This window comes from Micrasema longulum, unplaced genomic scaffold (genome assembly GCF_059751315.1).
Source record: "Micrasema longulum isolate JH-2025_06_02 unplaced genomic scaffold, ASM5975131v1 h1tg001834l, whole genome shotgun sequence".
In the NCBI taxonomy this organism is placed as follows: domain Eukaryota; kingdom Metazoa; phylum Arthropoda; class Insecta; order Trichoptera; family Brachycentridae; genus Micrasema; species Micrasema longulum.
Genome location: NW_028279008.1, coordinates 266,718 through 285,075, shown reverse-complemented (window position 1 = coordinate 285,075; position 18,358 = coordinate 266,718). Strand labels below are relative to the sequence as shown.

Here is an 18,358-nt window from a genome sequence, read left to right as displayed (position 1 = left end):
TTTCTACATGAGCTATGTTTAGTGCAAACTTTACATAATTTGCTATAAATGATTCAAGTAAATCGCCTAATTTATATTTTTTTAAAGGTGAACGTTTTAGCTCAATTTGCCCTTAAATTGATTTTTAAATTATGGCCAGAAAAAATAAAGAAACTGTGAAAAATAAAAGATTTAGTGAATTCAACATTGTCAATTCGTCAATTTAAAGGAGTCTCGACATAGAATCATAAAATCAAAATAGAAAAAAAGACATTTTCTGTTTTTAAAACGAGGTCTTCTATTATTGTGTAGCTAACTGAACACGATATTAATTATTCATTTCGATAAATAATAATGAACTTGAGCCAAAAGGTCGTCCATTTCTGGTCCGGTAACAAATCGTTACCAACCGCATCTTCTCGCTCCTGCAGACTACAGGGTGAGAAGTTAAGCGTCGTTCGGGTTCTTACAAACTTGCAAACTTGTACTTGATATTATAATCTTGCAAAGTATTCGGTAGCCGTAAATCTGAAATACCCGTTCGCTGTGTTCGCCACAGCTGAACGTTTTCCCACTAATTTTATTAATTAATGGATTTTGATTAAACTTTTTAACACGATTCTACACCAATATAGTGAACACATTACAACAGAGATGAAAAACATTTTAGATACGGTAATATAGAAGTCTAGGCATCTACAGAGCTTATGAGCTGTCAATAGCTGGTTTAAGTGGCCACCATACACACTGTGTAACATTCAACGTTGTGCCCGTATTTGAACATCTTTATACCTTTAATTCTTTAATATGTTGATGTTTGTGAAGTTAAAGAGCTCCTTGTCCAGTCCTTGTCAACAAAATTTGGACAAACTCAAAATATTGTTAAACAATATAGTAGTTAGAGTGTAGTTGATAGTGTTTCAGAATATAAGATAACTATTAAAAACCATTTTGTTACTTTTTATCCTACTTTAATGCAGGTTTTATATTTCTACTTTTTCGACAATAATCATTTCATTATTTTTTATCAAAATACATGACACAATTTTCTTTCTTAACCTAGGTATATATTTCTTTATGGTAGTCGAACGCGCAAACTATTACACCATGAGGCGAATTTATCTCTATTATTTTTACCCGAGAGTGGCCATCGAGTCGAAAGCACTCTTTCACAATTCTGGTTTTATTTCACACACTGAAGCGTATTCTTAATCCGCCCGGACACAGAGATGATACAGAGAATGTGTATAGTAAATCTTCGTTACAAATCCGATTAAGAAATGAACACAACATCCTTGTATCGTTATTTAATTTAACATTGTTTCTAAAAACAGTTTTTAACATTTATAAATTTGCTTCACTCAAAATATTCTTACTATTATTTGGTTAACTTAAGCACTGTCAATTTTTGATGAAAGGTAAAATGGGTGTTTTTCGTCGCTTTTGAAAATGTCACTTGTCAATATTATAAATCTTTTGTAGGTTTGGCCTCGATTTATGATTTAGGATCGTGATTATTATTCCACCAGCGTTTTAGTCGATACCTTAAGGCCATAAAATAATCAAGTGTCGTTTTAATATAATGTTTTACTTCTTGTTTTAAAAGGGTTATAAAAAATAGTTATTAGAAACACATTCTTTTTAATAAATGTTCTTTAAAATATAAGTGGTTCATAAACGGTTTATTTTAGTTTCAAAATTTGCTTATATCTAAATGTATTTATTTAAATTAATAATTATTTTAAAAATTTACTATGGAGTTTACATTAAAAAGTGGGTGTTTACATTATATTTCTATACCTTGTCTGCCTGGATGGTCTCGTTTGATGTTGTCTTCGCTTTTGACGAGTCTGCTCGGGTATCTCTGGGTTATTTAATCTCCATCGTCTTGGACCCCTTTCTCCCTCTTGGGTAAGTCTGCGCCCACAATAAGACCTGCCCATCCCAATCGTCTCGATTTAATCACACCAATATTGGGTGCCCGGAATTTCTTTTCCACCTCTTTATGGAACCCTTTGACAAGAACATTAAATTAAATTCCGCATATGTTCGTTTGTACATTTCTCTCCTTAATTTTGCGACACAATATATTTTAAATAGAAACAAAATATGGTAAATTTAGTGCCATGTAGGTTTTCAATTTGATTGCGTTTTGTTTTTTACTACTGTAGATCTTGCTGTGCTAGTGTATCAATACAGCGGAATTGGTTAGGTCATACATTTTTGACCTACGTGTTTTTACCTAATCATGATACACATTTCGCCTATTGGGGTCATTTTAAATGCATTTGACTATTTATGCAACTTATTATTCTGAAAATGCCTATAAAAACTCCAATTATAAAACCTCTAAATGATCCATAGATGGCTTTTAATAAACTGAGTTTTCATGCGTATTCATTTGAAAATTATTTTATTTTTATTTGTGTTCTTATTTCTCTCATCCGGAAGAATGTTGCATTAGGCACTTTTCTGGTTCTATTTCATGTGTAACTCGATCACTTGTTACTCGTATAAGAATGCAACATGAGTGATTTGACGCTTTTGACATTTAGCAGCTAAAAAACACATTTTTCAATAAATGTTTTGTGTCGATTTTATCGAGAATCAATCCCTGAATGAGGAACTTCAGCCGTACGGGAAATTGGATACAAAAAATGTTTTCTTACGCGGGGTAAAAATAAGAGCATTAAATTGCACTACAAAGTTTCTTGAAAATGTACAGAAAAAATAATAAAAATTACTTTTATAAAAACGCACTACTTTAAATGACGTCCCTGGTTCATGTGAATCAACCTATGATCTGAGAGCTATGGAAGATTTCCGGTCTGCTTGTCGCTTCTGGACCAATAGGAAGAACTGAATGAGAATAAGCGGAAATGAAACTCTGACGTTACACGCGGAGTTATTTCAGAAATACAAAACTTTGAAAAATCGTAGCGCCGATAATACGATATATAAAAATTTAAAAAAAAAATTTTTGACTTAGTTTAACAGTCTATTAACAAATAATTTTTTTTTTAAAAACACTGAACTTCCTCATTGCGTGCGTAGTAGCGTAGACACGTTTGTAACACTGTCAAAAATATGTATATTTGAAATGAAATTCATATTTAATTTACCAGAATCTTAGCAGTCTAATTTTGTTTATTAAAATTTAATCCTCTCCCACCCTGTTTCTTGTACCGATGGAATGCAATTACAGAGCATGCAAATAATTTCATTTCACTGAAATTTTCCGCCTCGGTAATACTGCCTTGCATTCTTATTGTCTCGTGATACCTTGGGGGGTTCTTTTATTATTATTTTTATATTCTGATTATTTTTTAATCAAATTGGATTGTGGTCTCCTTGTAGTGTATTGGACTTCATCCAGATACAATGAATTGAATCCTTAATCCCTCGTGCAAGTATTGGAATAGATAAAAACACTATGCAAAAAAAAAATATGATGCAGGTTCGATTTCCGGTGAGAACACAAAAATGAAATGTTTTTTTTTAAGTCTGGGTGTTTTGTGATGTAATTCACTACTGTGATTGGGTCCTCCTAGCTTGTTGTGGTGCAAAAAAAAACTTATTGAATGATTTAGAAATGTGTTTGTTTTTAAACATTTGAGTTCATTAAGACCAAACGGTAGGTGATATTAGATTTGATTGCGTTTATTGGTCAATAAAGATTAATTTCCGCATTTTAACGACAAATTTAATGAAAATACTGTATAAAATATATTTTTACGTAAATCTAACTTTTTTTAAGGATGACTTGCAAAAATAACGATAAAGCACCAACATTATAATTTTTCTAGTTAGTCATCACGTGATTTAACGTAAAAACGAAGCACATAGTTGTGTTTTAAAACCGGTCGGCATATTATTTTAAATAGTAATTTTAAACACCGCCTTGTGGCCAAATAATCATCACATTTGCCTACCATGAAAAACTTAGAGGAATCACACGCTACTGGCTAATAGTCGCCCATACGAACAAAAACCATGATTATCAACCACGAAGTTACCTACATTATACAGCCGTAGGTGCTCAGCCCGAGAATTTTAAGCGCAAACCGAAACCGTCCATTGCACTGTAGGTATATCTTTATATATATAAATCCTCTGTACGTGTGATGTCACCGAACTCCTCTTAAATAGTTTAACCTATTTACGTGCGGTTTTCAGATAAATATAGATCTTTGCGCTGTGCGTGTTCGTAGATATTAAAATCTCCAATCTAATGTGTAAAAAATAAGTTAGGAGCATAAATGTTTTATTAGTCGATCTACCAGGGTTGCATTCGAGGAGAATGCATTTACGAAAAAATGGAAAGATGTGGTTTTTTAGTGTTTAAAAAAAGTTTGTTTTTGAATGTTCATAAACAACATTTGCTTTTTATGGATTCCAATCAGATTCTTTTCTTAAATTCCTTATAATTTCATCCTATTTATTTATTTTTACTGTATGTTTGTAAAACTAAAATAATATTAAATTCAAAACATTTTACAAATCGTATTCCTACATAAGTACACCATTCTGTTGGTGAGAAGACCGTAGTTTGACGTTTGCAAAAAGAATGCCACATTTGAAAAATATTTATTTTTAGTTTTGGAATTTAATCACAAACAAGCATCTAGGTACCTACTTATCCATTAAAAGTCTTTATCTAAGCTAAAAGCAGGCATGTTCACGTTCGGCCAGAACAACATCTGTCGGGTCCGCTAGTCAAATAAAATATTTTGATTGACACCAAAATGTATGACTGTATATAATGATCATTAGCGACGCCTGTTGCTCAAATTCATAACTATTTTTAATCCATAACTTTTTATATTTTTTATATTTTAATGTTATTTATTACCTCCATGAATTTTTTCAAATTGGATGGCAATTTATTATTTACTTTTTTCTTATAAATATATATATATATTTTTTTAATTGCTATTATTTTAATTTGGGGTTGTGTCTTGGATAAATTTTCAGCTGAGTTCCTCACCATCAAACTGTTTTCCGCCGAAGTTCTAGTTTTCTCCCATAGATGGCTGCTATAACGTTTTCCCTTGGGTTATATGGGAAATCTTTAGTTAGTTCCACGAATAAACGACAGGCTTCTGTTTAAGGTATTTTCTCATTTCGAAAAGAATAGCACAGATGGCACTCCAGTATAATGAAGTAGTGAACTGAAAAATTATTTATTATACTTACTCACTAAATTCTTTGTATCTATAATCAACCTGGATCCCATAATGTATGTCCAATATACTTATTTATCTTTGCTTTCTTTTTATATTTATTTATTTATAGGGCATTTTTCAGGACATATTTATACATAGAAAATTATTATAAAGGAAAGTAAAAAGACACAATGGTATATAGTAGACTTGGTGGGAGTGGAAGCGGGAGAGAGTTGTTTATAATTGAATTTGATTCAGTGATCGTTTGAAAGAAGACAACTTGTTATTAAAGAAATCAAGACTGGTATGTTTGTTGGCAGACTTAAGAATTCTGGGCATAGGGGAATTAAAACCATAGTTAGTTCTATGGTTACCGGTATGAAAGAGTAAGTTTTGTCTGAGGTTTCAAGTTGGGATATTTAATTTTATTGAGCTTATACTGTTTCATTTCTAGTTTTATTTTACTGTACATTATTGTTTTTGTTATGGTCTTTTTCCGTGAATCTTTTAACCTTAATTATCATCAGATACATTATTTTATATTGAAAACAAAGCAAGGTCTGATGGCTATCGAATTCAGTTTTGTGAGTAATCTAAAATTCAGGATTAACATTTTTGACTCGACGGCTAGGTATTCTCGAGTAAAAAGTTGAAAACATGAAATCGAGCGAAGATAAGTCACCTTTTTATGTAGTTGTTAGCGCGTACGCCCACCATGCTCGAGGTCTTGGGTTCGAGTCAGATTGATTTTACACTAAAACCAAATTGTTCCTAGACTGACACCTGCGAGACCACTCACATTGACCGCATATAACAGATGTTATATCTTTTCTGCTTACCCTTCCCACGGAGAAACGGCGCGGCGCGGCGGCGACGTGATGTTCGTTTTGAAATCAGATATTTTTGTAAATTTTTTAATGAATTATTTTTAGTATTCATTTTTTTAAATTTTCAGCAATTTGCATTTTAAAACCATTCAAAATAATTTTATTGATTACAAATCAGGAAATGAATCTTCAATTAATAAATAATTATTCTTAAATCGATTGAATGAAATGTAAAAGATATTTTCAATAGCTACTTATGTTTTTCCACCACTTAGATAGGAAATACGTTGAAAGCTCTTATAACCCCATTCTTATTTATTTCTTTTTTCATTGCAGGTAAGTTAAGAGACCTTCCCTGAGGTGCCCCTTCTGCCTGCTGCCCCCCACCCCTTATGGAGATTGCTGACATATACATTTTTAACAAGTTGGGTATCTAAGTTTGCTCTCTTTTTGATATTCGTAGCATACAAAGCAATTTATTCTTGTTCCGCGTATTGAATAGACTGACCATACATAAATGTGCACCCATAAAAACTAAAATTACCTATTGTCACTATTTTTTCATCAATAGAGACAATAATTCAAAATTTTACGCAATTCCATTATTTCATATTTTATCTCTTATATTGAAAAACAATTATAACGGTTTTCTTTTACATTAAATACAAGGCCATTATTTCGTGTTAATGTCCTGGCTTAGGGTTGTAAAAATTGCGTTGAATTAGAATATTTCAGCTTGGACGCATGGAAGTTTTTTAGTGTTGATCTCTGCTGTAATTGGCCATTTTATCGTGTTGCTGAAATAAAATAATAATCTTTATGTTTGTGGTTTGACATAAATGAGATTTTTTTTTAAAAATTCAAAGCCTTATTTATGAAACATATCGTCAATCCGCTGCAAAATGCATGGGAGATTGCTAAAAGAAAATATTGAATTATTTTTGGCGATTCGAAATCCGAATTTTCGAAGGTATCGGGAAACAAATTTTCATTATTTACTTTAAAATAAATCACGTCACACTAAAGCAATTTCTGAAATAATGGTCCATTATTTTTAAATGTATAAATTTTGGTTGTAAAATATGTATAATCAAGGTTTAGGGTTTTTTTTTCTTAACCAAGCATATTGCCATTTTTGATTTTTCAATTTAAAGATCTATGTATTTTAAAATTAAGATATTACAACAGAGATGTATAACATTTAAGAGAACGTATTATAGAAGTCTAGGCATCTACAGAGCTTATGACCTGTCATTAGCTGGTTTAAGTGACCACTTTACACACTCTGTAACATTCACCATTCTGCCCATATTTGAACATCTATATTCCTTCAATTCTTTCATCTGTTGATGTTTGTGAAGTTAATGAGCTGAAACCTTTATTTATGCGAGTGAGATTCATCTAATTGAATTGTTTCACCTACATACTAGGCAACGCTGAAAAATTTTTGTTTTCAATTTCTATACTTCTTTATGGACCAGGTAGATTTATCAATATGAAAGAATTATTCAATTTATAAATTAAATTATTTTTATAATTTTTTTATAATTACTGAATGTTTTTGGCTAATATTTCCAAGAATGGTAAAGCCATAATAAGTTAAATTAAAAAAATACAATCATCAATATTTTATTCATATAAATTCGTAGAATAATTCTCATAAATTACTTAATTCTTTTTAAATAATTGTTTGCATTACAAAAGAGTGCTTTAATCTCAAATACTTTTAAATACTTTTATGTACATTGGCTGTTGTTTGCTTCTGAAGCAAACGTTGCCATGTTCTTAATTAAGCTTTTTGTAACACCCGAGTAAATTTCGTACAAGCCCCAACTGATTAACGTGAACTTACCATACTGTACTTGTAGGATATTTGCACCGAAACTTTTATTCGCTTCAATAGTATAGATTTAGTTTTGTACGACTACCGAAGTTTTAGCTGTGATGTAACATGGATTCGAAAGTTCCTGATCGTGTATATTTCGAAACTTATTTACGTACATTAAATGCGAATACAAATATACAATAATTTGTCTTCGTTATGTATATAACAGATTTTCGGAAAGATTATGCGGAAAACTTCCAGCGGGCAATTAATCTTAGTCCTTCAACCCATTTTTAATCCGTCATTAGAGAGGAGGAGCGCTCCTGGAGTAGGAATAAAAATGAAAACATGACTGGATTACATTCGGGATTCCAACTATTGTGTATGTTTGCAAAGCTTGCCGGCTTAGTATTAGGGTTGTATTTGATCCTCGTGTACGGCTATGTATCCCTGCTCTCATTTTATCTAGCTCACCGTCCGCTAGTGATATTTATCCATTAGTGTTTCCGTTAATTGGGATCCGGTGAAACGCAACATCGCTCTTCCATCGGCACTGGAAGGGTTCCTTTATACCTCACTGTATCCGGCGGCCTTATCCGATTTGTGCTGATCTGTCACAACGCCGGTATACTGATCCAATCCAATACGAAATCATTTCAATATCTACCGTGGTCACATAAATATTCAATTTTGGATGTCTGTAGCACCTTCTTCGTAAATTATTGTTAAATATAATATTTTTTAAAAATAAAAGAACATTTAGTTTTATGAACCACTTTATTCGTTTACACAACCAACTACTTCAGCAACAATACGTTGCCCTCTTCAAGGTTATTTATATTTATATGTATATCATAGAATTAAGAATATTCTAAAAGTAGCGTAGAATCATATTTGAATACATCAAACTGAGTCCAATAATTCCCCCACAATGCCTCATTTTCGCCGCGCGCAATTTTAATGCCGCCGCGTAATATTGCACGATGAGAAAAAATATAATTATAACACAAATGTTAGGTAAAAAAAGCAATTTGTTAATTTCTCTAATATTTTATTATTATGCACGCGGAAATATTGATTGACACAACAGAGTAGATAAGTAAAGGTTCATTTAATAAGAGTAATTGAACTTTAAACTTAAAACATAAAACAAATTTTATTTGACATAAAACGGATATTTTTATATCATGTTTAATAATATTTGATGTTTTAAAGATAATGTCGGTCAAATGTCCATGATGGAGTTGTTTAATCCAAAATTCAATTTACATTAGTTCTCTCATTATATGAGCAAAATAGGGTAAAAAAATTACTACCCTGGTAACACTAACAAAATGTTCATTTTGTATCTTCGACAATCTGACAGATGGAAAAATGATTCAATTTTTAAGTGATGCATTTGTTAGATACATATTCATTTGATAATTACACATGAAATGTGATTGCATCCTGTTTCTTTAAGATCCTAGCAGTATTTCTGCACTTTAAAAGGACACAACACGGTATAGTTGAATTCAAATCAGGAGTTGTGTACTGAGCGACGTCTACAAAGAAACTAATGGGTCGAAACGTAAACCTACTCATTTATGAATAGTTTAGTCGCCTTTTGTTTGATGTGCGTATGCGGTTTCTGGACTATTCTTAATTCTATGATGTAAATATATTTATATGTTTAAATATATTTATATAATAAGCTCGCCAATGTACAAATAACATTATGTACAAAAAGTTAAATAAATAAAATAAAAAATATGTCGCTGCCCTAGTTCTTGTATGTTCTGTAGACCATGTTTGCGAAATTGAGTTATGAATGGCAATATGTTCATTATCTTATTACGCGTCCATGTAGCTAAAGAATTGTTATTTTTTCCCTTATTAAATAGTATTTTCAGCATTTTTTGAGTGCCAATCTCCACTTACTGATTATTTGACTTTAAAAATAAAAACAATGAATTATGAAAAATTCGCAAAATGGTCTATTGAACATACAAGAACTAAGGCAGCGATATATATTTGGATAGTTTAATATAGCACTATTTTTGTGAAAATCAACTCAAAGGCTCTGTACAGTAAATAAATATCCCAGCACGTCTTGCAGCTACAGAGCGAATGGGCGGTTGAGATTCTAGTTCCTCGTCTCCAATTATGATATATTATAATTATGAAATATAGAAGCTAGATTACAGCACGTCTTCTAGCTACAGAGTGCATGGACAGTAAGAAATCTCGCCTCCATTTACATTTTTTTATGTTATTTTTTTTGACAACGAAGTTTTCAGTTTTAATGGTATTTTAAAAAACGAAATAATTTATTTTTTTTAAATTACAACAAGTCTTGCAGCTACTGAGCGCATGGACGGTTGGAATTCTTGACCTAATGTACTTGATTTAGATATTTGATAGTTGATAACATTTACATTTTAAAATATATTATTAATCGTCTTGCAGCTACAAAGTGCATGGACGAGTGAAATTCTAGCAACTTAAATTTATCAATAAATTTACAGAAATAAACATTGAGCATAAAAGTAAATTATTTATTTATAATAACCCTGAAGAGGGCAATATGTTGTTTCCGAAACTAGTCAGTTGTGTGAACGAATAAAGTGGTCCATAAATAAAGTATTTTATTTCTCAAAAATATTATATATAAACATGTATCATATCTTTTTACTCACAAAAAAATCGTTTTACCGCGTTTTGTGCAATATAAAAAAAAACATTTTATTAAACTCATTTTCGCCAAAAATTACAAAAAAAAATGCATTTGCCTTTATCAACGCTACTTTAAATTTTGAACTTAAGCATCATTCGTGCTCCCGTTTTATTAAAAAAACACCTTTTATAGTTAATAATATTGTTTTATTTTTTTATGTTTGTACTAAGATAAAACACTGCCTTCACCTAACAAGATTTTCATATATATATATATATGTTTTTTAAATTAATATTTGCGTTCGTTTGATTTACCCAAATGTTTCAATTTCGGGCCATATTGAACGAATTGTAAATAACTCACTATTACAACACGTGACTCAAGTTGGGGGTGAGTGGGGTTCGAACCTTAGTGTTCCGGACGCGCATGAACGCCCATAGGAACGGCCACGTTGGCCGCATTATTTGTATAAATTAAATAAAATAAAATAAAAAATAAAATGTTGCTATCAATAAATATAGGGCCCGGCATAGCTGTAAGTCGAGTGCTGAACCCTTAATAAAGACGCAGTTGTCACTTGCGGGTTCGGCCTCGACCTATGCCGGGAAAATATATAGAAATTTATATACTGTCGATATTTGTTTTACTATGTATTATTGTAATATTTACATGCTTGTTTGGTTACACGTGCTTCACTCGTCGTGGCTAGTAGCGAAATGGCCCGCGCGCGCATAACGCGCCCGTATTTACGCCGCTCGTGGCTACTGCAGGGCCGGCAGTGGTGGGGATAGCCCACCCGCGCCGCCTCGAGCCAATCTGCGCGGCGCTACGGGGCAACTCGTCTAGCGCGGCGAGCGACGCTTTATAAGCCGTGTAACTTGAAAGAATAAATCAGTTCTCTGCTGTCCTCCGACACGAGTGTTTTATTTCTGTGCTGTGCTCCCGAGTCCGCCGCCGCCTCCCGCTCGGTCTTCGCTCCTTGCTGTGGCCGCCGCCTTGATCGCTCCGACTGCGCTCGCCTCTTTTTACCACTTGGACCGGGTGGAAAGTCCTTTTCAGGACTACTGAGGTTGACCTAGCTTTCGGTGCTTTCATCGCCGCGTGCCGGGTTCCCAGGCCTCCCGTTTACGCCGGGTGGGCCGATTGCGAGGAACCAGGAAGACGAAGCCGCGCCGACCCCCCACGATATTGAGGGCTGTCGGATACATTTTGGTCCTTCGAGAGTCCGGATCGTCTCCTGCCGCCTCCAGTCACCATGCCGGTCGACCGATCTCCAGTCTCGACTCGCTCGACAGCGCGTCGGATCGCCGGTACGGAGCCTGAAGATCAACAGCGGGACAAGGACGGAGATTCCACTTCGTCGGCAGGTACCGTGACCTGTGGTACCCTGCAGCGACAGATGGAAGAAAACACCACAGCACAGCAGAGGCAGTACGACGAGCTGAGGGACATGCTCGCTGCCGTGACGACTGCCAATGCCTCTTCAGGAGAAGGGGCCTCGGACAGCACTCCCAACACCGAACCGCGGGCGGAGGCCTCCGCCGCGGCAAACCCCAGGAAGGACGACATCGAGCCGCTGGCGAGTGAACTCGCCGCGGCGCGCCGTGTGCTGATGGATCGCGACGTCTGCGAACCAGCGCATGTACGAGACGGCCATGAGCGGCCGATCGATGCCGCACCACTGAGGGATGACGTCACCGAGCCGCGGGCGAGTGCGCTCGCCGCGGCACGCCACGTACGCGAAGGCCGCGAGGAGCCTTACCGCTACACGTCGCTGAGGGATGACATCACCGAGCCGCGGGCGAGTGCGCTCGCCGCGGCACGCCACGTACGGGAAGGCCGCGAGGAGCCTTACCGCTACACGTCGCTGAGGGATGACATCACCGAGCCGCGGGCGAGTGCGCTCGCCGCGGCACGCCACGTACAGGAAGGCCGCGAGGAGCCTTACCGCTACACGTCGCTGAGGGATGACATCACCGAGCCGCGGGCGAGTGCGCTCGCCGCGGCACGCCACGTACGGGAAGGCCGCGAGGAGCCTTACCGCTACACGTCGCCGAGGGATGACGTCACCGAGCCGCCGGCGAATGGATTCGCCGCGGCACACCGTGGGCTGATGGATCGTGACAGTCGCGAGCCAGCGCACGTACGAGACGGCCGTGAGCGGCCGATCGATGTCGCACCACTGAGGGATGGCGCCACCGAACCGCGGGCGAGTTATCTCACCGCGGCACGCTACGAACGCGAGGGCCGCGAGCAGCCCTACCACTACGCTCCATTGAGGGACGGATTCGAGCCGCGCACGAATGAACTCGCCGCGGCGCGCTATACGCTGAGAGATCGCGACGGTCGCGAGCCGGCGTATAGGCGAGACGGCTGTGAACGGCCGATCGACACCGCGCCTCTGAGGGACGACTACCTTGAACCGCGGGCGGGTCACCCCACCGCGGCGCACCACGCGCTGAGAGATCGCGACGTCTGCGAACCAGCGCTGAGACGGGATGGCCGGGAGCAGCCAAACCACTACGCGTCGAGAACACCGGGGGGCTTATACCAAGACCCGGTGCAAGAATGGGTCGTCCGAGGGCGGCCTACAGCCTCACAGCTACCGCGTGCCGGCGAGGTGCACGCCTATTCATCGCCGTACACTGTGAGGGATCATGCCCCGCGCTGTGCGGGCTCACCGCCGGACCTGCCGGCATTCAGCGGTCAGCCACTGGAGTGGCAGACGTTCAAGGCCTCCTTCGATCAGTCAACGGAGCGGTGGGGCCTTGGTGACGCTGACAACATTGGGAGGCTGCGCCGCGCCTTGGAAGGACGCGCGCGCCACATTGTAACGGGTTTACTACTACACCCTCGGAACGTGCCGGACATCCTCCGCCTGTTGGAGGCCAACTTCGGAAGCCCGGAATTCCTCATAAGCGGGGCCTTACATCAGGCCTACAAACTGCCCCGCCTCCAGAACGACGCCTCGGTGGAAGCAGTAATGGACTTCGCGATCGCCATCCGAAACGTCATCACCACCGTCGAAGGGATCGACCCCTACTACCTCGCCGACCCGAAGCTGCTATCAGAACTCGTCGCCAAGCTGCCGATGCCCCTGAAGTGGCTCTGGTTCAGCCACCGGATGAGCAGGCCTAGGAAGGCCAGCATTTACGACTTCGCGAACTGGATGGGAGAGCTCACAAGTGTAGTGCCGTCATCAGGTGGGCTGGACATGCCCGCGCATGGTCAGAACGCGCGAGCGGATAAGCGCGATAGGCGCGCCGAGAACGCCCGGAAGGACAAGCGTACACCGCAACGTCATGTATTGGTGACACAAGAACCTCAGTGCGTGTATTGTGACTCGAACCGCCATAGCTTGGTGCAGTGTCGCGAGTTCGCGAAAAGGACATATACAGAAAAGTGGGCAATCGTGAGAGACAAAGCAGTGTGCTTTCAATGCCTCGAGTCGGGCCATCGTTCGCCCGATTGTGTTGCCGCGAAATGCAACGAGTGCCGACGGAGCCATCACCGGCTGTTACATAAAAACCGAAGCGGGCCAGCAGCGCCCGCGGACAATGAGCAAGTGTTGCTCACCAAAAGAGCCGAAGTGCCAATTACATTCAAGGTAGTGCCGGTTACCTTAAAAGGCCCACGGGGCACAATAAACATTCACGCATTGATGGATGAAGGATCATCCGTCACTTTGGTGGAAGAGGACATCGCCCGGGCGATCGGTGTAACGGGACCAAAGGAAGAGTTGGTTATCTCGGGCGCGAGTGGTGCAATGGACACTCTGTGTTCACAACGTATAAGTGTCACCATTGTGTCGGGCAGCTGTGAATTCAAAATAAACGCGCAAACCATCAAGTCAATGGATCTACCACACCGGAACCGGAGTAGTGCGCAAGCTGCAAGGGAAGCCACCGTCAAGCCGAGAATGCTCATCGGTCTTGACAACGCCACACTCATCGTGTCCACCGGCCCGCCTGTGATAAGGGAGGATGGATTGATGACAGTGAACACCGCCCTAGGCCCAGTGACGTACGGAGGGACCGTACACCCGAATTTCCACGCCGAACACAGTCCAAACGACAATAAGCTAGAAGAACTAGTGAAACAAAGCTTTGCAGTAGACTCATTGGGAGTCTCTATAGGAGAGAGACGCCGCGTCGTGGACGTGCGCGCGGAGGAGATAATGAGCAGTTCCACCAGACAGCTCCCATCCGGCCGATGGGAGACTGGCCTGCTATGGGCAAAGGACGGCGACACTCTGCCCTGCAATCGCCTAGCGGCCTTAACCCGTTTGCGCTCCTTAGAAAGGAAGTTGCGCAAGGACTCCGGGCTGGCCAACGCCTATCGGGCCAAGATAACCGACTACGTAAACAAGGGTTACGCGATTCAACTCAAACCTGAAGAGATTGACGCGTATCATCCACGCAAATGGTACTTGCCGCATTTTGCGGTAACAAACCCGAATAAAGTGGGCAAAATTCGGGTAGTGTTCGACGCAGCCGCGCAATTTCAAAGAACGTCTCTGAATGAGCATCTTCTCACCGGCCCAGACCTGCTCTCATCCCTGCTGGGTAACCTGATCAGATTTAGAGAGGGCCGAGTCGCCATAGCCGCAGACATCAGGGAGATGTTCCTGCGCATCAGGATCCGGGAGGCCGATTGCCACTCCCAACGGTTCCTGTGGAGACTAGAAGAGGATGAGGACCCATCGACGTTCATGCTCACCTCGATGATGTTTGGGGCCAAGTGCTCCCCGAGCAGTGCCCAGTTTGTGAGGAATCAAGTGGCACAAGCCCACGCCGCGGAATATCCAGAAGCCGCCGAAGCCATAGAAAAACGCATGTATATGGATGATTACTTGGATGCCGTGGATAGCGAAGAAGCCGCCGCACGGCTGGTACAGGACGTAACCCTCGTACTCAGCCGTGGGGGATTCCAGCTCACAGGGTGGGCCTCAAACCGGGCGGCCGTCCTGGACAACGTGAAGCACGAAGACCGCGCCAACACCGCCATCACGATCGGCGACGAGATCACAACGGAGCGTATCCTGGGAATTGTCTGGGACCCTCGGAGTGACAACTTCGTGTTCAACCACGAAGAAGGAATACCTGCAATACCACGGAGGCCCACGAAGCGCGAGATGCTGAGTGCGGCCATGAGCATCTTCGACCCGGTGGGCTTCATAGCCTGCCTTACGATCCGGGCGAAGATACTGCTACAAGCCGTATGGCGATCCAATACGGGATGGGATCAACCCCTGACGCCCGACCACGTGGAGAAATGGCAAGAATGGCTACAGCTCCTGAGCGAGAATGGTTGTGCGATCCCGCGCTGCTCATTGCGCTCTAAAACGGACCCCATAACCCTACACGTATTTTGCGACGCATCGGAACAAGCCTGCTGCACCGTCGCGTATTTTACGAACAACGAGTCAGCGAAATTCGTAATGGCAAAATGCAAAGTGGCTCCGCTGAGACCACTCTCTGTGCCGCGGCTAGAGTTACAAGCCGCGCTGCTAGCGGCCCGTATGGCCGCCACCCTGAAGAAAGAAAGCCGGGCCAACATTACGCGCACCGTGTACTGGACGGACTCCAGCACAGTTCTATGTTGGATCCGGACTGACCCCCTGAAGTACTCCACCTTTGTGGCCAACCGCCTCGGAGAAATCGACGAACTGACGAACCTGACGGAGTGGAAATGGGTCCCAACGAAAGACAACCCCGCTGACCTGGGGACCCGAGACAAGGACCCTCCCGACCTAGGGCCCGGAGGATTGTGGTTCAACGGCCCACGATTCCTACGCAGCCCGGAGGCCCAATGGCCTAAGGAGAAAGCCCTTATCAAGCCGTCCGGGGACCAGTTAGAGGCAAAACCGACGCGCCACTTCGTCGGTCATGCGAATAGGGAAGAGGCCCTTCCCCGGCCGGAGCGTTTTTCCTCCTGGATAAAACTCATCCGGACCACAGCATGGATGCAGCGATTCATCGCACGATGCCGCCGCACGGTCCCCGCAGCACAACCGGGCGGGGACCGCGAGTTGCGCGCCACCGAGACATTAGCAGCCGAAGTAAGCTGGATCAGACGATCACAAGAAACCGCCTTTCGAGAGGAGCTCGAGATGCTTAAAACAAAGAAACCCATCCCACCGGGAAGTCGCCTGCACGCGACTTGCCCTTTCCTAGACGGCGAAGGCATAATCCGAATGGGAACCCGACTGCAGGCCGCAGAGGGCGTCGCGACAGGAAGCGTCGCGCCGCCCGTTTTAGATGGCGATTGCCAATATGTGCGCCTCCTCATCTCGCACTACCACACGACGGGTGGACACCCGGGCGTGGAGAGAACCCTAGCGGATATCAGAGCTCGGTTCTTCATATTGAAGCTCAGAAATAGGACGAAGAAGATAGCGCGTGAATGCCCCGCGTGCCAAGCGGCACGTAGTAAACCACGCGCGCCACTCATGGGTCAACTGCCTGAAGCCAGGCTAGCGTACCGCATGCCTCCGTTCACTCACTGTGGCCTAGACTTCTTTGGGCCTATGACAGTGACCATAGGCCGCCGGCGAGAGAAGAGATACGGCGCCCTATTCACGTGCCTAACGACGCGAGCAATACACATCGAGCTCGCTTCATCCCTAGAGAGTGATGCGGCTATCATGGCAATCAGAAGGATGGCCGCCCGAAGAGGCTGTCCCAAGGTGATGTACTCAGATAACGCCACTAACTTCCACGGGGCCGACAGGGAGCTCCGTGAAGCCGTGGCCGAACTTCTGACGAACCCCAAGCTGCTCACTGAAATAACGAATCGCCAAATGGAATGGAGGTTCATACCTGCTTCATCACCCCACATGGGGGGAGCCTGGGAAAGGCTCATAAGGTCGGTGAAGAGAGCTCTACAAGCGACGCTAAAGGAGCAGACGCCTCGCGAGGAAACGCTCAAGACCGTACTAGCGGAAGCGGAGTATTCGGTCAATAATCACCCCCTGACCCACATTTCAACACAGGCAGACGACGACGAACCGCTCACCCCAAACCATTTTTTACTTGGAGCCGCCAACACACAGCCGACGTTAGCATATTTCGACAAGTCGGAAGAAGGAGCCTGTCTCCGCAAACAGTGGCGTATCTCGCAGCAGATCGCCGATATGTTCTGGCGTCGCTGGCTGACAGAGTATCTACCCACGCTAGCGCAACGCAAGAAATGGCGTGATCCAGCGCCACCCCTTCAGGTGGGAGACCTGGCGATTATCATCGACCCCAACTTGCCGCGGAACCGATGGCCCCGAGGAAGGATAACGCGGGCCGACCCTGCCCGGGACGGGCAAGTTCGTGTGGTGGACGTCAAGACAACAAGCGGGACTTACACCAGACCAGCTGTGAAGGTAGCAGTTATTCTACCTAACGAGGGACCGCGCGGCCGGGATGTCCACAGTGCAGGCGAGCTGCACGGGGGGAGTGTTCCGGACGCGCATGAACGCCCATAGGAACGGCCACGTTGGCCGCATTATTTGTATAAATTAAATAAAATAAAATAAAAAATAAAATGTTGCTATCAATAAATATAGGGCCCGGCATAGCTGTAAGTCGAGTGCTGAACCCTTAATAAAGACGCAGTTGTCACTTGCGGGTTCGGCCTCGACCTATGCCGGGAAAATATATAGAAATTTATATACTGTCGATATTTGTTTTACTATGTATTATTGTAATATTTACATGCTTGTTTGGTTACACGTGCTTCACTCGTCGTGGCTAGTAGCGAAATGGCCCGCGCGCGCATAACGCGCCCGTATTTACGCCGCTCGTGGCTACTGCAGGGCCGGCAGTGGTGGGGATAGCCCACCCGCGCCGCCTCGAGCCAATCTGCGCGGCGCTACGGGGCAACTCGTCTAGCGCGGCGAGCGACGCTTTATAAGCCG

At 42.3% G+C, this 18,358-nt stretch overlaps 1 protein-coding gene across 1 annotated transcript; it reads left to right on the top strand.

Annotated features, from left to right (window-relative positions):
• The first annotated feature begins 11,707 nt into the window (after positions 1–11,707).
• LOC148273794 (uncharacterized) lies at positions 11,708–17,926 on the top strand. The gene has a single exon (XM_088238182.1). The coding sequence runs from the start codon at positions 11,708–11,710 to the stop codon at positions 17,924–17,926; it is 6,219 nt and encodes a 2,072-aa protein (XP_088094308.1).
• The last annotated feature ends 432 nt before the right edge of the window (positions 17,927–18,358 follow it).